The sequence below is a fragment of the Genypterus blacodes genome, unplaced genomic scaffold (assembly GCF_046128005.1).
Source record: "Genypterus blacodes isolate CSIRO-AG114 ecotype Tasmania unplaced genomic scaffold, CSIRO-AGI_Gbla_v1 ptg000111l_1, whole genome shotgun sequence".
Taxonomy (NCBI): domain Eukaryota; kingdom Metazoa; phylum Chordata; class Actinopteri; order Ophidiiformes; family Ophidiidae; genus Genypterus; species Genypterus blacodes.
In genome coordinates this window covers 1,398,776-1,424,728 of record NW_027466915.1, presented here as the reverse complement: position 1 = coordinate 1,424,728, position 25,953 = coordinate 1,398,776, and the positions used below count along the sequence as shown (strand labels likewise).

Below are 25,953 nucleotides of genomic sequence, written 5' to 3'. Positions count from 1 at the left end.
AACTGATACCTGTGTTTACCTGGTTTAGACCCGAAACAATCTGCCGACACGAACAACGGTTTCGTTTCCAAGACAATGAGAAAAAAAAATGTTGCAGAAGTATAAATGAGACAGGCATTATTATACTTGCTATTGCTTTCTGACGCCTCCTTAATGATCTGCATTGACCTAATTCTATTTTAAGCCAGGGAAACGGATAAGAGTACTTGTTGCAGTCTTTCCATATACAGCAATAATGGTGTCTACATCATTTGTGTGCGGAAAATTGTCATATGTCATATGTCTGTGAAGGTTCTCAGTCATGGTATTCAAGGAATGCTAATCTTACTTAATCTACTGGACTTGCAAGTAAAGGCTTGGATAGAATGTCTGTATTTTACAACATGACAGTCACAACAGCAAGGAAATTGCATTGCCACATCTGAGTGTGGCCCAAAATGAATCGGAGAATATGTGTTTTTATGTTCATAATGCAAATCTGACATTTACCCTTTCACAATACCCACTTATTAGACAGACACACTTCACACAGAAAGTCCTCAGTCTGATTTGGGTCCAGTACCAGGCTGTTATGATACTACAGTGCTAACCACTAAACCACTGCACCCACCCACGCCTCCCTATATACAAGATGTCAACAAAAATAGCCCAATGGGTCACTTATACTGGGTGATGTAACTGTAGCAGTAATTACATCATATGTGTCATGTTGGAAGGCAAGCCATTAACGTGTTTTATAAAAGAAAGAGCAACATGAATAACCACAGATGAATTTAATAAATAGATATTTCTTAAGTTCATTTCAATGGTGTAACCTCAAATAACCTGTTGTTTTTGTATATTCTGGTTCTAAATGAATACCAATACTGTTCTGTTAATGCTTTAATTTTTTTTACACTTTTGTCAGACAAATCCCATACAAAAGGAGAGGTAAAAGTGAGTGGGCTAGTGCACTGAAATGATAATACTGTCAAAATACAAAGTGACAATGGAAACACATTGACTCACAGTTACACACATTCTTTTCTTTGGGAAATTCATGTCAATCTGTGAACAACTACAACTTGCTGCTTAACTGTTATGTAATACTCTTTGAGAACACCCAGTTGCTTTATGAGAGACATTTCATCTTTCATCTACAGGTCTGTGCCAATTTCAAATGATGGCTTACATCTGCAGCTACAGCTAAATGGTAAAGATTTATTCTCCCAAAAAACATTGCTTCTCGCAGTAAGATATGTAAGATTTATCTCAACTATTTGGTACCTATGGCTCACACTCCTTTCTTTCAAATCCACATATTGTATCATCTCCTCGTTTTAATAGCTGGAACTTTATAGAGACAAACCCCGACATGCTTATCAGCAACAAGTATCAGGTTTTGTTTGTCCACTTTATGTTATCGTCTGATATATTTATGACTAAATGATTCCATTTTAACAGGCATATACCATCTCAGCAACAAAAGTGGATTCACAGTCCAAACATAGGCTACCATGTCAACAAATAAATTCCCAACGTGCACAGTAACTGTTTGCTTTGGACCCTATAATTAGCAGTGAAAGCAGAGGGGGAATGTTGGAGGGAACGGGGTCCTTCATTTAAAGCTGCACTTAAAGTAAACTTTGTGGCCATTAAGGAGCAGATAGACTGCAAAATAAACTCACTATACTAGACTGTCACATTATTAAGTTGTTATGTCTAATTGGTTAGTAGTTGCCTACTTACACAGAAACAGAGCAACATGAGCCTCCATTAGCAAAAAAGATCTGTTCTGTCAGCTTGCTTTTCTTTATTCATAAGCCCCTATTTTACTTAATTTATCTTTACACTTAACATTTTGTACCTTTTTGTACATGTTGCCTTTGGTTTCATAAACCGGCGAGGATGTTTGGCGAGGATAGCGTAGACATAGAACAAACAGACAAAGTCCAACATAAATAGCTAAAGCTGATTAGAGCAGATGAATCTCTGTGGGTTGGGTTCATGGGTATAAGTGACCACTTTACATTGCACATTTGATATAAAGAATAATGCTTTGATGCAGATTCGACTCACACCATGGACATGCACGGATAAAGGATATGCACAAATAAGTATTTTAGTGACGTGAAAAGCATTACAATGATTTAATAACCATCATTAGTCATTAGTGATCAATTACAACACATATATGTTTGCCTAATTAAGTAGACACAGCATAGTCCTAAATACAAAAGTGTGCTAACAAATTGTACATGTGCAGATATAAACACAGAGGCCTGTTCAACTACAAAGGCCTTCTGATAGACTAGATTGTCCCCAACAATGGAGAGTGTTTTAGCATTAATCTGTGCCAAGTCAGAAATAAAAATCGTGAAATAATTCTCAAAGAGTCAAAGTTCAGGCATAAACTACAATATATTCAGTGACTGTGTGCATGTGGATGAATGGGTGGGTGTAGTAAGGGGCCAATATGGCCAGGTTGATGACCTTATATTTAAACATGAATCATCCACCTTTTGTACACCATGATATGATCCGTACCGTCGGTTTTCCCATTTCAGTAAAGTCAAAAGGCAGAACGGAATTGGTGGTAGATTATTTCTTCATTTCTTGTAAGTGTTGATCTAAACCATCCCATTAAGTCACTCCAGTTCGACACCAGTGGTTCCATGTATAGACACTGATTGATATAACACTGCATTTTCATACTCCATCATGCTACATGGCCCATAACTCCGCAGCTGATGGGTCTCATAGGTACCCTCAGTTTCTGGCATCCTTTGCTCCCAACACATAATATCCAAAGGAAGCTTTTAGGCAACACAGATTGTCACAGCTTGATGTTGGGCAGCGCCTCATCTGCCTTCATTCAGTGTTCCACTTCACACAGTGGTCATTACTTTCAGTGAACCAGTACGGAAACGCAGGATCTTCTTCTTAAGGGCATGTGAGGCCTTAATCTTGACAAATGCCTTGGGCTGCAGAGGAGCTCCCGGTGGAGCAGGGGGTGATGGGAGAGAGAGCTGGGGGGGTAGTTGTTGCGGCCATACCAGACCTCCACTTTCATCTGAGTCACTAGACGAAGAGCTGGAATCTGGGGAGTCCGCCTCACTCATGCTGGACTCAGACTCACCCTGACCCGGGTGAGGGTAGTCCTCATTGGGCTGACAAAGTGGCATTTGGTCCCTCTCCAACTGGTAATCCATGTGTTGGTGATGGAGGACGTGATGCTGGCTGTGACTTTGGTGTGGGTGCGGGTACGCGTATGATGTATGCGTAGGACGAGATTTGCGTGCGCGTCTTGCACAGTGGTCCCTTTGGTTTGAAGTTGAGGAGGCTGGAATGGAAGCCTGTACGGGTGGCTGATCAGCCTCATCTTGGCTGAGCTCCAGGGTGGATCGCCAGCGCCGGCAGCCTCCACTTCCTGACTGTTGCTTCTTGCTCCTGGATTGACTGCTGCGGCTTCCCCCTCCACCACTTCCGCTTCCACCGCCGTCCCTCTCTACTGTATTGTATTTGCGCTCTGGAACCCTTTGGAGGCTGTTCTCTGACTGAGACCTGCATGCTTTCTTCCCTGGCTTCCGGTTGGCACCTCCTTTGTCATCATTTGAGCGACACTTCTTAGTGCCCCCTCTGGACCTGGAGTGCTGGACCTGAGAAGCTGCAGGCTGTTGGTCTTGATGGTGATGGCCCCTCTCTGGAGAATATGTGCTTCTGCTAGCTTTGGTAGCTCCAGAGCTCTTGTGGGAACTGTGTTGATGTTGATGGGCATATGACCTGGTGGAAGCTCGGCAGGGCTGGGCAGGTATGTACTCAGCGTTGACCAATTGATCATCGGGAATAGACTGTTGTTGAGGCTTTGAAAGAGGAGGAGGGGATGGGTAGTTGTGGAAATGCTGGGGTGAATCCGGCTCACTATTGCTGGAGTCTGGATGGGGTTGCAGCACTCTGCAGGATGCATAGTCCAGGGAGGTGGAGTGACCGGTGTTGACCATGGAAGGCTGACGAGACTTATGATGATAATGTCCTGGCTGGTGCTGAGCACTTTGCTGGAGATGATGGTAGGGGGATGGGGAGTCTTCCATAAACCCTGTCCCTGGGTAACGCTCCTGATCCAAGACATGGCAAACCTGTGGAACATGTACCTCTGTTACTTGGGTTGGCGTAGGGAGCTCTGCCATGCCATGAGCAGACACTTGCTTAGGTAAGTGTTGGTCCTCTTTGCGGCATAAGCTACTCTGCCTTGTCACACCGACAGCTCGGCTATCGTGTGCCAGGCTAGTGCGCGGCTTTGTGGGGCGTGGGGGTAAGGCTCGCCGTTGGATCAGTCCAACTATGTAGGTCTCTACCTTTTGGGCTTGACGATAATCTTCTTGATTAGGATCAACAATCATCATATCCCCAAAAGCTTCCTTCCCCTCTGCTCGCCTCTTTAGGTCTGAGAACCAAGTCTCCCCTGTTTCTGTCTCCACTGTCCCTTCAGGGGCAGAGAAGGCATGAGGCTGGTAGCAGGCTGGTAAGAGGTGGTAACTGGATTCATGAGAGCCATCCTGCTTTGTTACAAGGACCTCTGCTGACAAAAAGAACACATACAAAAGAGGGATCAGAATCATACACAACACCAGAAGGGATTTATATGAAAATATAGATAACAATAATAAACATCCTCTCTAAAAAATGACTGACAAGAGATGAAACATGTCTCTAAATGGCCTGTTTACATTCAATACAAATTATGTTTTCTTTTCTCCCTGTTACATCTTCAGCCAAATGGTTCTCATTTTCATGTTAAAGTTTATTTTGTAAGCTTGCAAATCCTGACCACTGCAAAGAAAATGCAAATGTTTAGTGTTGTACATAAAACCACTTACATACATATTTAAATACACTATGGTGAGGGTGCAAAAATGTATTTTTTTGTGATTCACTGATCAAAAGCAAAGATTTTGCTTTGGCAATTTTCTGAATTTTGTGGCAATTATTATTATTATTATTTTTTTTTTTTTTACATTTATCAAATGTAGACATTTCATTTATATTCAGAAAGTTTATATAGATCTACCAGACAAACAAACACAAACAATAAACATAGAACAATTATTACTTTCTTGGGTTACCAGTCATTCTTATTTCTAACACATAATTAACATTGTAATCATCATCTAACTAAGCTCAGTAGTTTATACGATCAAATTTAACTAGATCTATTGGTAAGACAATGTTTACAAAAGCCAGCTGGACTTAAACATTCCAGTACAGCATGATAATCAGCTTATACAACTCTGCCTTAAAATAAGGCAAGGGTGTGATGTCAGTCTGGCAGTCTGTGAGTTTCTATCATTGCTGCTTAGCTTCTGTCTTGCCAGAATGTAAACAGTCTTTAGCTCGGGGACGTGTGGTCGGTGGGGGTTGACTTCTGAATTAGGGGCACTGCATTATGGAATGTTTAAGACTTGGAAAACCTCTCTCAGCTGAAAAAAGCTGAGGACCTATTTGCTTAACAACATGTCTACATCAGCCGGCACAGCTGTTTCTACACTCACAATAACAAACTAACTGTATCCCGAGTTAGTCATTATTCTGTGTTGGTTTGATGTTGCTGTAATGGAACTATTTTGAGTGGGCAGAATACATCTAATGAATTTAGAATCCTAAAACTAACAAACCTGATTAGGAATTAATCTGATGGAGATGCATTATTTTCTGAAATTGCCATTTGAAAGCTTTTAGTCACTTTAGTTCACTTATTTACATTTATAATCTAATGTTATGGAAAAGAGGTGTCATCGTGGCTTGGTGGATAATCCAAACTGATGAGCATGTGACTGACTTTTGTCTCTATGTGTCATGCCTGTGAGAAACTGGTGATCTGTTCAAGCTGGATACTTTAGATGTGCAACCACTATATGATCACATTTTATAAATTTTTATATATATTATTACCACATTTTAATACAGAATGGAAGCTTGGGACTATACATGTGTAGAGTGTGGAAATATTAAATCAAAATACAAAAGCTACACTAGAGCAAGAACTATTCACTTCATACACATTGCAATTCACTTTCTTTCTTCTTACTTCCACACGTTTCCAGCCAATTTGTGGTCTTTCTACACACGTGTGGCTTAATGATGGTTGGTGAAGCCGGCACCATGGCTGACTCTCTTGTTTAATAGGATTCCATTTCTCTTCTCAACATTTGCAGAATTGTGGTTCGGCCATTTCACAAATGTCAAGTCTGGTCTGAGATGCGGTGAGTCAGAGGATGCTCAGCCACTGAGGATGTGTAATGGATTGTCTGCCTGGTGTTTTTCCAAGAGACACCTCCTTCATACATCAGCGAGATGCTGACTCTGAGTCAGATGGTGAAATGTTTGGGTGCAGTTTAAGCACTGAATGGTTAAACCCATACTGACCTTTTCCTGAGGTCCCTATAAGGACATTACTACATCTATTGTGTGTTTGCTCTGGTCCAATTTAACTGTTAAAAGTGTTAAATTGGCCCTCAGTTTGGTTTGGTTTCACACAGAAAACAAACAAAACAAAATACATCAAAAGAAACTACAAGTTCACTCATCCCACACTTGGACATTGACATATCAACTGAACAGCATTTTTATTGATCACTCCTCCACGTGGGCAAAATGGCAAAATACCATTTAAATCATCCAAACATCCCTCACTGAAACTTTACAGACTGAAACTGACTTAATTTTTTTTCTCCACCAGGGCAACTCTGCACTTCTATAGAAAACTGATTTTACCTGAACTGGTTTGGCCATTCACCACATCAGGAGAGGAATCTGTCACTGAGTTCACCTTCAGCTCTGCCACCTGCTGCTCTAAAGTCGCCATAATACCCCATGGAGTACACTGGAGACTGCTCTGAAACACACACAGGAGGAGAGCAGAGAGAGAGAGAGGGAGAGAACAGGATTAGACGTTGAGTTGTACATACTCTCATATCAGTTTCATTCAATCGTGTTAGTTCTGAAGACCTTTCACCATTATCTACATTCATTTCAGCATTTTCAGCACCTCAGTACAGACTGTGCCCAATGATATTAGACCACTGGGAATATCCACAGGAATGCAAAGCAGCCTTTAAAGGGAAGTGTTTGAAAGTGTTTCAGGATAACAGTCCTGCATAAATCTGCTGTGCGGTGATTTGTAGATGTATAAAGTCCGACCCACCCAAATGTTTTTTTGTATCATATGTTCCACCAGACGTGATTTGTGTCCTTTTAAGATAATAATTGTGGCTATGACTCAACCGATTGTGTCTATTTGTTACCAACCAAACATAGTTGGAACTTTTCCCTAATTCACAATTAAACATTAAAACCCAAGTTTCAACACATTATCAATACATTAATGGGGACAAAAACAATGTGGCAAGTTTTTTTTCACTTTTCATCTTTTATGTGAGAGGTATAAGAATATGCAGGAGCGCATAAGAATTAAATCTTGGGCACACAGGATAAAAATCAGCAATTTTTCCTGACATATAGAGTATTGTTTGTGTAGTGTAGTGTATTGAGCACTCCGGTCTTTATCTTGTCAATATGATATGACATATGATGACAAGGTCTTCTACTGCTGAATTCACATTATTATTATTATTATTACACACAATATATTCTATTAAAAAAAAGATGTCCTATACAATGTTAAATAACAAATATGTTATACACGTAGGCAGACACGTACGCTTACATAAATGTAAAGGGATGATTGTACAGACACACATTAATAATTATTCTGTAACACACAAACACACAGGCACCGACCTCTCAGTCTCTCAGAATGAGGGACAAACATGGACCAGCAACCTTCACATTCACAGACAGCTACAACCACAAGCACTTATTATCAAAACAGTGAAGCAATAACATGCCTCTCTCACACACGCACACACACAGACGCACGCAAATACGCACACACTGCGCCAACTAAATGGAAGCTGAAGGGCGGGAACAAAATCAGTTATGTAGGAGGTTTAAGCTGTCTAAACAAAAGAGCAGCGAGGGGACATAAGAGACAGAGCAGGGGACGGACTGAGGGCGCCACAGCACTGAAGAAACACTGAAAATGTTTTTTGAAGTGCTCATGACTTCGGATCATGTTTGACATTCAATAAATAACAGCAACTGTGTCAACAGAAACGCAGACATCCAAAGGCAAGACTCTGGTCAGATAAGTGCTGAGAATCAGAAGCAGGTCAGCTGATTTCTACAGGAATCCTTAAGTTAAACCAAACCCACATGTTTCACATATCAGTCACGGTCACCTTCAGATGCTCTCTCTCTCACAGACACACACACACACACACACAAACACAGACACACACAGACACACACAGACACACACACACACACACACACACACACACACACACACACACACACACACACACACACACAGTCTGTTCAGAGCAGACAGTCCATCACATGGCATCCTTAGGATTATTATTACATTGTGTTTAATAGCACTTCCTTTTTTCTACAAGTGCTAATGAAACATTAAATACATTTGAGAAATATAACTGTGAAACTTTCAATGCAACTTATATTTGTCAAAAAATACACATCAAAAAACCCTTAAGACAAGTAATAGAGTGAGGGTCACAGAGCTAATATGGGAACACTTACAGATGCCTTCAGGACATCATAAAGCTGGGATTCAAACCAAAGTCATGACGGTCTCCAAACATGAGCAGAGCCCACTGTGAGAGCTGTTACACCAATTACACACAGATGGACGAATAAAACAGCAGGAATTAGTCCTGATCAGACTGATTTCCTCAGGCTTCAGTGTTTTTGATAAAGATTTACCCCCTTAAAATCGTCAGTGAACACAAAGCACAAGCATTTTGTGTCACATGTTACTCCACCTACTCAGCACATTTCAACAGCAAGCTATTGTAGCTAAGGCCACTACAACTGATTTTAAACTGGTTCTTTAGCTTTTCACAAAGAGCAAAGATAATGATAAAATGATGCCTAACAGCAGAATCAGCACATTCCGTGAGCTCTGAGCTGCAGTGTGTCTCTGACACACGGACACACACATTTCCCAATTTGTTCCAAGGAGGTGATGGTGAAACTATAATGAAAAAAACTGATATTTTTTTGGAGAACTCTAATTTCAAAGGTCTCATATAATACAGATATAGACCTTTGTAATGGTTTAACAAGGTGGGAAAACACTTGTGTCCCTCCTCCTGCACATCCTGCTCTGTCCTGATTGGTTAGTCATAACATAGTGGATGTTGACCAAACACTTCCAAACATTTCACCACTTGTATTGTACAACAGCATATCTGAACACAGAGGGACAGATGCCTGGATCAGACACACTACAGCTACAGTCCACTGTGTGAAGTTACTGGAAAAGCTTGTGGCTCAAACATACGCAGTTTCTCCTCTGAGCCTGGTTTTATACTTGCGCTGTAACACATAATAATGTCCCTGGGGAGGAAACTATACCGGCTCATTGGCTGACAGGACCAACCAGTGGGACGAAACCCCACACATCAACTGCCTTATAAAAACACTGTCTGCAGAGCAGTGGCATGCTTGGCTTCTTTCTCATAACCAATTTAGTGAATATTGAAGTGGCTGATCTGCTGAAATGTTTCCAAAACCAAGCAGACAGGTAACAAAATAGGCTTAAAACCTCCAAAATGTTTCCATTGGTGGCTTTGCAAAGGTATGTGACACATATAAATAACGATAAGTCCTATAATTACATGATTTTTCCGACATAATCACATTATTTCAGAAAGTGACTGCCTATTGCTTTTGGAAAGCTACAGAAATGGTGGTTTGGTTCCATAACCTCCCAAAATGAAGCTCCAATCCAATTTTCCAAAACCATATGAAGCCAGAACAGAAGCTTTTTCTGGTTGACTGTGAAGGTTCTCAGTCATCCAGATCATGGTATCCATGGAAAGTGAATCTTAGGCAACTGGACTTGCTAGTAAAGGCTTGAAGATCGTTCATCTCTCACCAAGCTTCTAACGTTCTATACCCAGGATTTGACAACTGTGGAGTCGTAGTCAGGGCTGTCCTGATTAGTCCTCCTGATTGTTGAAATGATCGTCGTTAGAGACATTGGAGTCCCCTGTGGCCAGGTGTGGACCATCCTCAAGATTTGGTGCGGGGGGCAGACACCCTCTCTACGTTTAAGAGTAGGCTTAAAATGTTTCTCTTTGATAAAGCTTATAGTTAGGGCCGGCCAGGTCTCCCTTGGACCGGCCCCTTGTTATGCTGCTATAGGCCTAGACTGCTGGGGGACTTCCCATGATGCACTGAGCTCCTCTCTCATCCTTCCCTCTCTATCTGTGCATATCCATGTCATTACAATACCACTGCATTCCACTAACTCTACTTCTTCTGTTTCTGTGTTCCCTCGTCTCACAGGTTTCTGTAGAAGCCTGTGCTGTAGAGATGAAGACCCTATCCTGCAATAAGTATTAATGTCATTCATAGTCATACTTGCAGTTGTACCATCGTAATTGTTGCTGTGCTTCTCTGAGTGTGTTTGTGTCTCTCTGTTGCTCTCCCTTTTAACAGGTCAAGGTAGATGGCCGCCCACCTAGAACCTGGTTCAGCCTGAGGTTTCTTCATGTTGAAGGGGAGTTTTTCCTTGCCGCTGTTGCCAAGTGCTTGCTCATGGGGGAATGTTGGGCTTCTTCAAATGCTCTGTATGTAAAGTGCCTTGAGATAACGTTTGTTTTGATTTGACACTTTGTAAATAAAGTTGAAGTAAATTGATTTGAATTGAATTGAATGATTGTTTAGTCTCCTGGAGAGGGCTGAGAGAACGGTATTGTATGTAAGTGGTGTCGTAGACCTCCTCCTCTGTTCAGAGATGGTATTGCTATCTTTCTGTTTATCGCCACTTTTACTCCTCTATCCAGGATATCTAGATTGTGGTCCTCGAAAGGAGTGTCCCTTGTCCTTAAAGTGTAGGTGAACTGCTGAGTCTTGTCCTGGAGAGGTGGTCCTCCGGTGTTGAGCCATGCGTTTGTTAATGGTTGTGTGGTTTTCCCTGATGTACAGAACTGAAGAAGCCTTTCAGATGAGAGGTGAAACGTCTTCAAACCTTTACTAGCAAGATTAAGATTAATTTACCCTGGACTGAAAGGCTATAAAAAGTTGATATGCAGACTAGTCAGCTCAAATAGATCTTTCTGATCTTGCATGTTCAGTACATATTACAGTATGTTCAGTCTTTCTGCCTGTAAACCATGGGGGTCCCAAACTACCTCTTCTTTGATCAGTATGTGGCTTATAAAATAATGATAACACAGCAAACACCTGTATTGAAACATGAAACGTTCTGCCCCAAAAAGTTATTTTCCAAAAATCACATCAAAGATAAACTGAACCAAGTAACTGATTATCATGCCTTTGCCTTTTAGACATACTGTATCTGCAAGCCTTTGAAATGACTATTATTTATCATAGGGAACTAAAATATTCTAGATAGGCATACATGTAACATCAGTCAAAACAAACCCCAAATTAATGTGTTTCCATGTAACAGTTGCTGCATGTAGAACCACCCAGCTGTTGAAGTGTGTCTTTGGTTGGTCTTTAGAGTTGGAAAGATGTGGTCTCTTCCCAAACCAAAAATGTATAATTACCACTTAAACAAATATTACATTTTTATTATCACTTCCATGTATTTTTATCAAATTCTACTGCCTATCTGGAAAGAAGACAGCACAAATTCTTAAGGCATTCACAAATTTTGTTAACTGGCTATATGATTTATTTCACCTTACGTTTCAAGCCAATTGTGACTTGTTAAGGACTTGAAACTCAAAGGTTAGATTAAGTCTGGGACTTATCCATCCTGACTTGTGACTTGAGAGCAATGACTTGACCAAAACACCACAATATCAAATTTGTACAAACAGTTAACATGTCTCACATCTGTCTGACTGTAAGACCTGTATGCCTCAGCCAGACACTGTTGTAGGCAAAAGAAAATCAAAATCATCCGTCAGGCTGCTTATCATTGTGCCGGTGGCCTAATCTGTACTCTGGTTTTGGGGGCTTTGACTTTATCATATGTGCTGTAAACCACTGGTATTATCTTATAAGAGTAAGAAGATAAGAACTTGTCTTACATATTGAAGTATCTTAAATCAAATGTATTTTTATAATCCAGTATCACATCCAATGTCTCAAAGGGCTTTACAGGCCCACAACATCACACGATTCCCTACTTAGAACGGAGCTCCCTAGGAAGATAAAGAAAAACACTCTTAATGTACAGTATATGGGAGAGGAAGAATGCTTGGGAGAGGCAGGATGGTGGATGGGTTTTGGTTGACCCATTAAAGGATCTGCTGGAATGGGGAGCCTTCTAGCAGGGCAGGTTTTTGTAGGAGTTAATATGTGTAGGAGTTAGAATTTACACATTCATCATGTAGAATAATCTGCTGTTTTGACATATTGTAGTAAAGGACTCCTTTCCCTGTTCGAGTGGGAAATGAAGGAGTTGGCTGATGGGAGAATGTTCAGCTGAAGGTTCAATTCAAATGTATTTAGTTTGATTTCAAGGTACTTTACATACAGAACCTTTAGAGAGACCCAACATTCTTCCATGAGCAACAGCAAGGAAAAACTCCCCTTTAACAGGAAGAAACCTCAGGCAGCACTGGGCTCTAGGTGGGCGGCCATCTGCCCGCATGTGATGATTGTTCACATGAAATAGCCCCTTCTGCTGCACTGAGATGTTATTGTTTCAGTGTTGATGTATGTGCATCTACATGAGAATCAAACCTTTAATAGCCTTCTATAGATCCACATATCACATGGTCGAGTGTTAACATGGCACACTGGGACATTTAGATTTTATACTCCATCACTTTAATGGCTACATTCACCAACTGGACAATCCCTTAAGTGCTAGTTTGTTTTCCTAAGACATTCCGCCCAAACACAATAAATTGAGCTGGTGGTCTTACATCTGTGGTTGATCTTACATTCAGAGGTGACACATTATTATTGTTGTAGATAGTGGAGAGCAGTAAACACTGTGAGCAAAGTCAATTTACTGAGAGAAGTTAGGAACAAATGTTCTCAATCCTGCTCCTCTGCACTCACAACAGGCAAGCCGAGTTTAATTGTATGGCTCATTTGCAAAAACTGATATCTGTTTCTATAATAGGATTGACATTGAGGAGTGACATTTCATGACTGAGTGCAGTGGGAGGAAGCCTCTACAAGTGGGTGCACAGTGATGAAGTCATCATCCTTCTTTCCCTACAAGGTCATTGATATATAGCATCTCCCAGCTCCTGACCGGCTTAAACCATCTGATTTAGCTCAGGTGGAAACACACACTGGGTCCCAACCTGAGTACCAAAATTGAGAGCCCAGATTCTTTTCATCCATGTTCACTGATTGGCCTTCATAAGCACAAAAAGAAACCAATAAATTTGTCTATACTGCAAAAAACATTTTCGAGGAAAGGAAATGCAACAAGTTAAAAGATACATTCTCAATAGATTATAGTGTTTTCTGCTCCAAAATGTGTGTTAGACACGGGATAAAACATTGAAATTGTTCTGAAAATAGGCTTGCCTGTGTGTGTGTGTGTGTGTGTGTGTTTGTGTGTGTGTGTGTGTGTGTGCGTGGATGTGCAAAATGAAGCTGGACTTATGTCAGGCATGCACTGGATGAAAGGGGCTGTGTGTGGGTTTAAGGAGCTACTTATGTGAGACCACACTGGCTCAATGGCTGCTTGTTTCCCCTACACGAGTGCACATACACACACACACACACACACACACACACACACACACACACACACACGCACACACACACACACACATGCACGCCTTTACGCACATACACAGATACACGGTCATACAAGAATGAGCACACCATCTTAGTTGGAGGTCAGACTCTTAAGAATTTTGGTTCTACTGTGCACATCTCATTTAGTCCAGCCCATTCTGCTCATTGCCCAGTATGAATTGGACAAACTCTCAAACTCAAACCAATACATTCTGCTTTCAGCCTTGTAGAGTAACGAAAGAAGCCATTTTGTTTGTCCTCGTATTCATCCTGTTCCAACATACTGGCATTACAATGATTCTAGTGCAGAATCAATCTTCTCAGTCTCTCAAAGTACATCTCAGAGAATGACAAGCTGCAGCGCCCCAACCAGCTTCACAGTTTGTTGCTTTCAAATGTGAAATGATTTGAAGCTAAATTAAAGCTAAGGAATGTGGACTGTCCAAAGAAGTAACACAGTGGATTTCTCCACATCTGCAAAGACAAAAGCTTTCTACCACATCTGAATATGCTGGTGCAAAACTAGTGCAACTGAGTGAACGTGACCTGAAAGTAAGCAACAGAAGTAGAACATCTCTGCTACACTGTTTAATGTGGAACCAGCTGATGTGCCTGATAACCTGTGACAAGAATGAATCCAGCTAAAAGCGATGATGAATATAAACTCATACTCTTTAATTAACCATTAACCAACCGATACAATACCTATATTTTATATGACAAATGGCGGAATCCTTCATGTATACGTCTTATTCCTGCTTTGAAGTTAATCCCAATAAAGAAGCTAAAAAAAGATTTGAAGCAAAAATGAACCAACACTCTGAAAGAAGGAGGATAATACCTGCAGCTGTGACCCTCGCTAAAGGTCACACACAGCCTGATTAAAATGTGCATTCCACTCACACACTCTCGCTCTGTCTTTGCACTGGAATGCATTTAACACCCATCTACGTGCTTTAGCGACAAATCTGATTTGTCCTTTTCCCACTCTGGTAAATGTGATTATCCACAGTTGGACACTGATTTCATGTTGAGACAAGGGTGGAAAATTAAGAATGGGCTTGTAAACAACATCGATATGGACCACAAACTAAACAGAACAATGTACTAAAATCTTTGTTTGTATGAGTCGAGGGGTTTATAACCTTTTGTTTTCCCTTTTGACTTCAATCACAGAGACAAAAACAAAGACATGGAAAATGATGTGCTCCACCGAAGAGTCTCCAGTCTTATATTTGAATTGGAAATGGAGGCACACGCCCTTTAGAAACAGGAGCACAGACACATAGATGAAGGGTGTGTGTGTGTGTGTGTGTGGGTGAAATGTTTTTGAGCAATGAAAGGTCATTTCACAGTTTGCGTATTGAGTATTGGAGTTATGCAGTGTATGTTATGTATGTGTGTGCTGATAAGTAGGGCCCAGCACATGAGACACCAACGCTGATATTAAAAAACCCCACTTCATCTACTGTTACCTTGACAACAAGTTATTTAAATGGAGAGGTGAACGGAGCGATGACGGTACAGCAAGACTTTGCCTTCAGACGGATGAAGTGGGTAAAAAAACGAGTTGAACAGAGAAAGTAAACACATCATAACGTTTCAAACCATCGAAAATAAACTGAAATGGAATGTAAGACCTGCAGCAATCACCCATAAGAGCTTTCAGACTGTATTTCCTGTAATCAATCATTGAAACCATTACCTGTGACACCACAGCCTTTACTGGCTGCTCTCTATCTGTGTCCTAATCAGAGACACACACAGTATGTTTACACGCATGCAAGCAACTTCATTACGGGGAATGTTCAGAGTAAGGGAACACATTAAAGGTGTTTACATGCACCACAGTAACGCAACTGTTTACATGTGTGGACGGTCATGTTGGAGCCCCCAGGCTAACAGGAAACAGGAGGTTAATGAATCTATTCAGTTTGTGTTTATTGTTTTCCACTTTAACGAATTTGCAGAGCACTTTGACGCCACTCGTGATGCTCATTGTGACATGACCGCCACTGACGTAAGACTCTGACCTTCCATCTCGATGGCTTCACACAGAGAGAAGCCAGATTAAAATACACATTTCACAAGACATCAAAGTGCAGTTAACTCATCTATCGCGCAGCCATAATCCCATTCTTGTGTTGTGGTCATAATCTATGAACGCAATGCATGTAAAGCAAGTGTGTGTTTTTTCACACTATGAAGCACAACTATAGTGCCTTTCTCACTGCCAGAAACTCAGAATCACAGACCCAATTTGGTCCTTGTACAGTTGTTCCTGAATTATTTGAGCTCCTACTCCAGTGTAGGGACTCTGCAACAACACTGATGAAGGCTAACAGCGGCTGTTGACAAATGAGGAGCTCTTCTATCTGGTCATGTGGATGAGGAGATCCAGACAGATTCCGTCATTTGCTTGGGTCTGTTGCACTAGAGATGTCACATGTTCTTCATGTTACAACCTCCAAAGCAAAGAGTGGAGTGAAGCTCCTACTCCAGACAGTAAATACATAAATCACTCTATGCGCATGTGTGTAGAGCACAGCTTCTCAAAATCCAGGCCGCAGCCCGGATCTGAACTGAACCACAAATCAACCCGGAACAGCCCTCAACGCATGATAGGCCTTACATAAGTTAGTTTAAGATATATTGTCTATGTGATGCTGTTTATGAAATTAAATGTGGACAGATATTATTGATTGTATGCATGTGTGTCTTTGAAATGCATTATAGCCTGCAAGACTAATGTTAAACAATAGTGTGTGACTATCATCTGTTTCAGTTTCTTTGCAAGCATTCTTTTCCAATAACAAAAGGTGGAGGCTAATGCTGCATTGAAGTGGTGCTGGAAATTGGATAATACTAACGTTACTACTCGCAAATTGCAATATATAGTTGCCTTTCTCCCACTAAGGCTGTTCTCAGACCTGTGGTTGCTTTTTTCCTGATTCAGGGAATGAAGTTCGAAAACAACCCTTGATCAGATTTGTGTCCAGACAGTTAAATTTCTAAGCGAACCAAGACTTCTAAACAAACGCTTGCAAACTGTCATGTGATTGGTCAGAATTGTCCAAGAGGTTAACCTCACCTTACCTGGAAAAACTTCCAGACAAAATCACAAAAGATTGTTAAATGGATCCTCAGTATCATGTGTAACTAATTGAGTTGCTTGCTACAATTCATTAATTTTGATCATCAAGGCTCTCAAAAACAATGTCCACATGCATCAAATCAGAAGATGGACTGTCTCGAGACACCTCCATAGGAAAAGACGCACTCTGATGGAGACATACAACACAATGTCTCTTCTGCAGACACATCAGATGACCAAACCAATCTCTGGGGATAAAGGCTCCCGGTTTCAAAATAAGGGCTCCAAATGAGCGGGGTCTGAATACCGCCTAACATACCAAGCTGTCTTATACTGTAGCGTGTGTGTCCTTTTAATAAAGTTGCAATTTACAAGCGAAAAACTATTGAATGTGTTTTGCAGGCTTTCTTCTGCACCTCTGACCTTATGTAAAACAGAAATTTGGAGCTTCAATAAAACACTTTGAGTCACGCTGGTGTAGAGCCAACAAAGCCTCTGCACACCACACACACTTCAAAGAAGGAGCTGTGGCTGATTCATTCTGCAGACAAACTCTGGCCATATGGAGTATATCACAAATCTGACATGATATTGTTTTGTTATAGGAGAACAAAAGTCTCTTGTTGGCTCCGTTAAAAGTTTGAATAACCGAAATATTTCCACAACTTTTGACACATCTTAAGGAGGAAAAGATGGACAAAAGCCTGAAATCCGATTCTGTTGGGTAATTGAAGTTTCCAATACTGACATCATGTTATTGAACTTGCATCTATCAATCCTCTGTCCCTGCTTATTAAGCGCAGGGGGCTGGAGCTCACCCCCAGACTCCACTAGCTATCACAGGACAAACACTAACAGACAGAAACTCACATCTACAGGAAATTTAGAGTTTCCAGTTCACCAAATCTGCATGGAATATATATAAAACCCACACAGACATGAAACATCCACACAAGCTCTTATTAGATCTACAACATTCTGGGTCTGGAACCAGTTCTGTTCAGTATCTGTGAAACCAATTAACAACCTTGTGAAGCGGCTCACATTTCCACCACTTTGTCGCAGCACCATTGCAGGGATTAGAATAACACATGAAGTATGCGCTCCATGTCTATGCAGTTCCCGATTCCTTCTATATTCAGCTTTTCACGGGGAACGTTATGGACTCTGAACCAATACAATTTTCGTAGAAATGCTCAGAACGGTTCCAAATTATGTTTGTGAACCAGAACGGAACCCATTTAGTGTTGGTATAAATGAGTTTACTTGAAAAGCTCCAGCCAGATTACTATGCTATGCTATGCTATGCTATGCTTTGCTATGCTATGCTATGCTATGCTATGCTATACTGAATTAGATTACACAAATTGTAAAAGATTTTTGTAACATTTCCATATGAAACCGGTCCGGTTATTGGATCAAAGTAATGGTAACACTCATGACTCAAGGGTTTGTGGCCCGTAAAGTATTTATGTGGCTTTATAAGGCACCATCACATACCATTAAACCAATTATGGCTCCAATCAGTCAAATATGCTTTCTATGATGTCCACCTGACACAGAACAACCATATCATTACAGAACCATTGGAACATCTCAGATTTCAGACCAAGTTCAAGGAGGAGGTCTGCAGCTGTTGTGTAGCCTACACAGTCAAATGCTTGAGCAATGTCTGTTAGCAAACTAATACATTACAATGAGAGAACTTAGACATTTGATCGGCTTCAGTGAGCAGATGAGCCTGGCGTCTGCTGCCAAGCCGCTGAGAGCTGTGAAACTGAGAACCACAACTGCCCAATAATCTATTCAGCAATACACTACAGCAGACCAAACCCTCTTTCTGCATTGATTGCTGCAAGCTCATTCAAATCAGATGGAGCTGTTTACTGTTTCTGCCTCCATCCACTGAAGTGAGCTGATCTCTTCTTGGAAAAATGTATTGATTGCCACAGGAAATTTGCTTCAGTGTCCTGGGGAGATGGTAGTGATTTGCTTTCACTTGATTAAAGCCAGAGAGCGAACACATCCTGAGGCTTTTTGTTGGATGTATCGATCCTATGGATATTTTTTCCCCAAATTACAGACACATGGGTTGAATTCTGCTGTGACAACTGTTTTCTTCCTCTTGGCTAGGCTGTGTATGATTTGTGGAGCTGTTTCTGTTTCTGTAGGGAGTTTCTTTTGGCATTAGAAGTGGCAGAGCCTGCAGAGAGAGAGAGAAAGTGAGCTGCATGTCGGTGGATCAAGAGGTTAATTCTCTGCGTGAATTATGGTCTACTTGACATGGACACTGTGATGAAGTATCCATCAGTTTCTCTAGGAAGAGTCTTGGAAATTATTTTGGAGGAGCTGCTTAACCGCTGGCGATGGTGTGTGTTGACCGAGTCTAAGCCTCATTAAAATGAGAACTTTCTGTTTTCTTTAGATTCTGAGTGGAATGTATCACCACCCACCCACAAGCGTGCCTTTGTAGAGAAGAGCGCAATGACTCCCCTGACCAATAGGGATCAAACATGCTCCAAGATCAACATTAAATTGGTTTATTGTCATACAAGTCTTCATTTAGGTGGCATTTGTGGTACGCTTGAGACAAATGCATTACTGCTTCGAAGCCGTGAATTTCTCCAGCTACGACTTAACGTAACCAAGTGCTGGGTTTTGTTTTGGAGTTAATGAAGACCCCCACCCAGGTCCAACCCCACCAGGCGCTCCACATGCTGCTGTGTTTGCACAACACAGCCAGGTGTGAAACACAAGCAGAACACGTCCATTACAGTCGCAAATGCTTGTGTGTGGCTTTAGTGACGAGTTGACCACACAGCTGCAAACGTTTCAAAGTACAGTAAAGACTTCAGAACCACACACACACACACACACACACACACACACACACACACACACACGTACCATTTGCACTGTGCAAATGCACTTATTGTGTTTCACAGAGGGTAAATATGAATCAGTGCCTTAGCTCAATTGCAGTTTAATAACATCATCATGTTGTCACAGACAGTCTGCTGTTAAAAGCAGTACCTCTACAGTCACAAAGCCTGTTACATAATACCTGCAATCTGACTCCACCCCATTAACCATTATGTGCACAAATATGAAGGTAGCTTGATGACTAAGGGTAAGACAAAATATGTTTATCAGCCCTATGATCCTCTCAGTCCTGATCATTCTATTTATTCCAAACATTTGGCCACTTTCATATTAGGCATTCATAGCATTCAACTTTATTTGAACACATTTTTCAACTTGACTGAAAATGTTTCATTCAAAATGGATGGAGAAAATGTTCAAATTGCCTATAAACCTTATGTAACAGTTCTGTCACTTCTTTCACTTCTTTATCATTTCGCCTTGAAATGTTACTCAACTTCTTTAATACTCTGAAGACCTTCAGCTATGTCGAATATAAGAATGACACTTTTTCGCCCTCAGGTTCACTTGCATTCAAAGACACACGGATTTTTCAATTTTGTCTGCACACAATACATCTTCTAGTAAATTCTAACACATTTCATATTTCAGCTGTTTTCCTGATGCAGTTATCGACATCGCCTTAGTAGGGGATCATTATCGTTACACAAAGCTCTGACATTAATACCACAGTTATTATTTTACAATGCCAAACACACACACACACACGGGCCATAAGTCTTTATTACACAGCTTCAACTTGCCCTCTCATTATTCCCCTGAGGTACTGGAGGCCTTACTGAAGGTTGTGTTGCTTCTGCAGCTGCTGTCGGCTGTCACATGGCTGTCAGCCTTGGAATAAATAAATCTACTCTGTCCCTCACGAACACATGCACACACACTGTGTGCATTCTCTACCTGAGCGCTTGAAACACTGTTTTCTCTCTTTCTCTAGCATCTTACATAGAAAGTAGTTTTTTAAGTACAACATCAATCTGCATGGGAACACTGATGCCCAGTGTAATATTACTGTAGGTAAGCAGAGACTCCAACTCACTGCACGATAATTCAAATGACAAGACATTATGATGCATTTCTTCCGACAAACTCAAGCTGATCTGCAAGAAATATGGTAATATGTGTCCAGAACATCTAAAATCAGGTCATCCAAGTACTGGCAAAATCACAGAGGGAAGACAATGGTGAGAATATCCCAGGCACAGCATGATGACAGCTAAAGTTAAAAGACACTGAGTAACATCATGTAAAACAAACACATCATGAGGCTGAGGTACCGACTGGCCTGGGGAAAAAAGACAATCTGGAGTCAAGGAGAAGCTTGGAAAGAGGTGAAGCTGACCTGAAACTGGGATTCTGGTTATAGCCAGGAGAGGAAAATACAGATCCAGTTCCTGAGTGTCTGAATCACAGCTGATCACCGCTTTGATCAGCTTTGTACCAATGAATGTTGTCACTTTGGTCTGTAGCGACTACGGCCTAAAATATTGTTTATCCATTCAGTAATTGTGAACAGCTTGAGAAATATGTTGTGCTGGGAAATAGAAATAATATCATATTAAGAAACCATTGCTAATATTTAGTATTCACAATTTCAGTAACATGACGATAGCCTAGTCACAGTTAATAACGAACTGTGTGTAAGTGAGCAAAGGAACACGTTAATAACAAAGACGTGAAGCCAAAGGAAATAAGCAATCTGTGTAAAACGTCTTTATGGTTTTGGCAGCTTCAAGAGGCAACATTTTGTTATAGTTTGAAGAATGCATGGAAGCAATGACGCAACCCAGTGAAAAAGGATTAGCTGCAGGAGGTTGTGGGACGTAGAACCTTCTGCTATTTATGAAACTTTAGTTCATTTACATCATTATCAGTTTACTCCCAACATGGATACACTGTTGATCCAGAAGAAGGTGATGTCAACGGATGTACAAGATAAATGTTTGATACAAGATAATGAAAGCATGAATAAAGAAAGAAAGAAATCAGAGGACTGTCAAAACTGGAAGATGTATGGACTCTGGGGAGGAACTTGCAGCGATCTAATCTAGGTTCATGTAAAATGGGGCTTTAATTTAAAGCATAATAACCATTGCTTTGATCTGGCCTGACTCATCTTACCAAAGATCATCATTAACTAGTAACATTTCATATAATAGACTTTGGGGACTTAGCTTCCTGCCACAGAACACTGAAGCCTGAACAAACTGATGCTAAATATTCTTGATGATCAGCTGTTGTGGATTGAGACGGATTAGTTTTCTCTGCAACAGTCATCATTTGCAGCTCGTGAACAGTTGTTGTCTAACAGGTGCATCTGGGAAATTAAAGCTCTTCCCAGGAAGCAACGATGATCTTATCTGTGGTCACCAACATGAGGGTCCCATTAAGAACAGAGCCGGAGACATGCAAGGTTACAATCAATGTAAACATGTAAGATAGACACGCACTTGTATCAAAATGAAATTAGAAACTGTTGCTGCCAATAAGGACAGGGAGGCTGAATGAGGTCATTTGCTTCCTATTGGAAGATTTGTGTTGCCCCTTAAATGGATATTTGGGGAATTTGTGTAAAATGGGAACTATTATTGGGAAATACTCGATATTCAGTTGCTGCAGTAATGTTTTAGGGAGGGTGGAGAAGGACAGATGTAGATGTGAAGGACATTCAGTGCTCCCTTGTGATACATAAATCGATGCATTTACTGAACAGTTGGAATCTCTAAATTCAGATCTACACAGCCAGTTTTCTATAGTTTGCATGTACTTGGAACTTCTTATTTGGGAGAGACAAGACAAAACTGGCAACTGGGAGAGTTTGACTCATGTCCAAATGGCAGTAAAAAGCATTAAGCAGGATTCACAGGCCTTAAAATATTCCATTGTCAGAGTCAGACAAAATCCATCTTGTTTCATGTGGAAAATCACAGACAGTGGGGGGGGTGGTCAATTCCTCTTTGTATTCACTGCAGCCCTTTGCAAGAATGCATTTGTTTTACCCACTAAACGACACATGCTTTCCAAATATGTCCACCACCAAACCCCCCCACAAGCCTGTATGATTCCAAAATCTGCAACACATTTGAATATAATTGATTGAAATAGTAATAAATTGCATGTATGGCCAAGTTTGAGTGGATAATATCACAATATGAGGATACAGTGTTGAATTGTTGCAGCGTGAGACTTCGAGGGTCTTAGTTTTCCAAATGTAAAACCAAAATTCTCGTGCCGAAACGTCTGAAATATGAATTACACTGAAAGATGCTAAAAAAAAAAAAAGCCATTTATATAATATTTCATTACATACTAAATTATTTTGGATATTCTCATGGGAATCCATCCTGAGGCCTGGATTTTACATCACACAGCGGTCATCTGCAGAGGATATTAAGCCGATGGAACAAGCGCAAGATATACAGCAAACATAAACCAGCATAAAATCAACATATATTAAAAACACTGATGCTGTTTTTGGAAATGGCCCCGACGATTGGATCTAATCACCAAATCTGCTCATGATGAAGAACCATGACCTCAGCGTTTACATGATTAGTTACGCCAAATGATAGTATAGATAAAGAAGGAATGAGGGAGTCTGGATAATCATTTTCCCTCAGTATGACATGGACAGGGTAATGAAACTGCAAGTCCCACAAATTTGCCCTTAAATGGTCACATGTACTTTTTGCTCTGCAAGATAGAGGCCTCTGACTCTGCGTGTATAGAACAACACACACAGGTCAATCACAGTCAAGTAGAGCTTCTATATGCAGCACATTCACTGGTAACATCAAATCCAGTGGATCCCAAAAGAAAGTCCGGTTCCAAAAGTAAATTGTGGTGAAGAAACTGGTTTATTTTCACTGCTATTTGAGTCATTTCAAAACAGCATATAAAGATGCAGACGAGTGTTTCTAAAATAGCTTCTCCACTCTGTAGTTACCTCTTTGTATATACATTCAGTGTGGAAAGTGTGTATGAACAAAATCACATCCGAGACCCCCGCAGACTCTGTGGCGCACGTCACTTTCAACACTTTAACTCAATCAAAACAACAAACTGTAACGTCATCTACAGTCTACAATGTCCCCGTCCCCGTCCCCCCATTAAAAGCCCCCACAGACTAAATAACAAACTTACTGTCTGGAGCCTGAGGCCACCGTCACCGTAGTCCTCCGACGCGCCGCCGTTTGGTGACTCGAGGGCGCATCGTGCCGAACGCAGAGCTCCCCAAGCCGGACGCCCGGGGACCGGAGTGTCCCCGAGGCAGAGAGCGGTCAACACCCGGTACTCCTGCCTCTGTTTGAGCAGCTCCAGCTCACACAAGCCGGCCAGACTGGCCTCCAGCCGCTCCTTATTCCGACTGCGCTCCGCTTTCATAGGCAGAGAAAACCCGGGGAACATGACTGCAAAAGAGCCCGGCAGTTCTTGTAAAGACATCGTGCTGCTCCCCCGGTTTACTCTCCACCCGGTTCCCTTCTAAAAAGGAGGATATATAGATGTTTATTCTCGCTCTATTCTCCGGTTCTTCAGCTGGCTTCAGCTGCTGAGCTCTCCTGTGTGGGACCCATTCCCCTCCTCTGCTCTGCGCTCTGCTGTGGACAGCTGCTGTGCTGCTGCTGCTGCTGCTGCTGCTGCTGGTGGAGCCTAAACTCTCTGCACCCTTTTGTTCTGGACTCCAGTCAGTCCACGTAGCTCCAATAAGACCCAGAGACCCAGATTGTAAAAATGAAACAAAGCCCCCAATTAGATCAAATACAATGTAAATCAACTGACTGTATCAATAACATTACATGTCAGGACATCAGGAGTGAAACCGTGATTTCACTGGACTTACATTTCAACCTTTCAAGTGTGGTTTGAGCAACTTAAATGTATATGACATATGCAGATGTATATGTATATGTGGGCCACGTGTTAAAAAGGTTCACATGTGTACTGCATGTGTCGGTACATACTAAACATATACACACACACTGTACGTTCAGTATAGTACACGCATGATCGCACACACTTACCTATGGAACATGTATTTAGCTGTACATTGAACATGAATCTAATCTTTGAGAAAACATGATAACATCCACAAATGTTAACACAAAATTGGAGTATTTTATAAAATCTAGAAATATTTGCTGCAGGCTGCGTGATAACTTTAAAGGTAAGTCCGCCACCCAGTGGACATTATTATGAACTACACAAAGGTACAACATGTTGCAAATGCATGTGTCCTGTTGAAATAAACTGTAATTCGCTCTGTATACAAATTACATTTAACGTATAGAAAAGGCTTCAATACATTTATAAAAGTAATTTAAATGGTAGTGTTGAGTGGTGTTAAGTTTACAGTATGCATTACTTTCATGTTTTATCAGTTTTATTGAGTCACTTCTTATCTACTAGTACAAACAGTCTGGAAAAGCCTGTGATAGCTGCTAAAAAAGGTGGTTGGGGTGCAAGAAGTGTGGCTCCAGGACATCTTCAGTCAATGAATGACCAGCCAGGCTCATCTTGACTGTCCTGATCATTCATGTCATGAAGTTGCTGCTTAAGCCACATTAACACAAGGACAGTGTCTGTCTTTGTCATTAGTTATTGTTGTTATTATTGTTCTTTGCACTCATTTGACACTGTTTGTTGATGCTTTATGTGATTTAAATGCCTCCCTAAAATTAAATGTACCTCAGTAAAGTAAAGGTGTTGTCTCTAATGTACCTTTGAATGTAACCTAGGTGAAATTTAGCAAATCAATTTTAAAAACTGCTGTTCGTGTGTTCTCATGACTCACAAAGAAACTGCTGAGGATCATACCATTATGATTATACTGGATTTTGTTCTTGATCACTCCAGGGCAGCACATTGTGTTTAACTCTGTTGCCTCAAATCCCAGAGGTCCCAGGTTTAAAGCACTCATCCCTTCTGTGTAGTCAAAGTTGTTAGTTTGGGTCAAAAGCAGGTGAAGATTGATGTTCAACAATTTAGCAAATAATTTATGAGAACAAAAGACATCTAGGCTTGTTCAGCCTTGGCAAAGGTATGAGCTCCAATGATGCCCTTCCAGTTCTTATGAATGACAAAAAAAACAACACATTAATTTCATTTTTCGCCTT

General features: G+C 41.0%; 1 protein-coding gene across 1 annotated transcript; it reads right to left on the bottom strand.

Moving 5' to 3' along the window:
* Nucleotides 1-914: 914 nt before the first annotated feature.
* LOC143009163 (uncharacterized) lies at nucleotides 915-24,433 on the bottom strand. The gene is made up of 3 exons (XM_076161175.1): nucleotides 23,984-24,433; nucleotides 6,751-6,871; nucleotides 915-4,555 (listed from the first exon to the last, which is right to left on the bottom strand). Exons 1-3 carry the CDS (start codon nucleotides 24,281-24,283, stop codon nucleotides 2,868-2,870), a joined length of 2,109 nt encoding a protein of 702 aa, XP_076017290.1. The 5' UTR covers nucleotides 24,284-24,433; the 3' UTR covers nucleotides 915-2,867.
* Nucleotides 24,434-25,953: the final 1,520 nt, after the last annotated feature.

What these genes read in the sequence shown, in the direction of transcription:
- LOC143009163 (XM_076161175.1), bottom strand. Translation starts at nt 24,283, where the DNA reads ATGTCTTTACAAGAACTGCCGGGCTCTTTTGCAGTCATGTTCCCCGGG. An exon ending in GTGGCCTCAGGCTCCAGACA is followed by an intron (nt 6,872 to 23,983) that starts GTAAGTTTGTTA and finishes TGTGTGTTTCAG; the next exon opens with AGCAGTCTCCAGTGTACTCC. An exon ending in GAATGGCCAAACCAGTTCAG is followed by an intron (nt 4,556 to 6,750) that starts GTAAAATCAGTT and finishes TTTTGTCAGCAG; the next exon opens with AGGTCCTTGTAACAAAGCAG.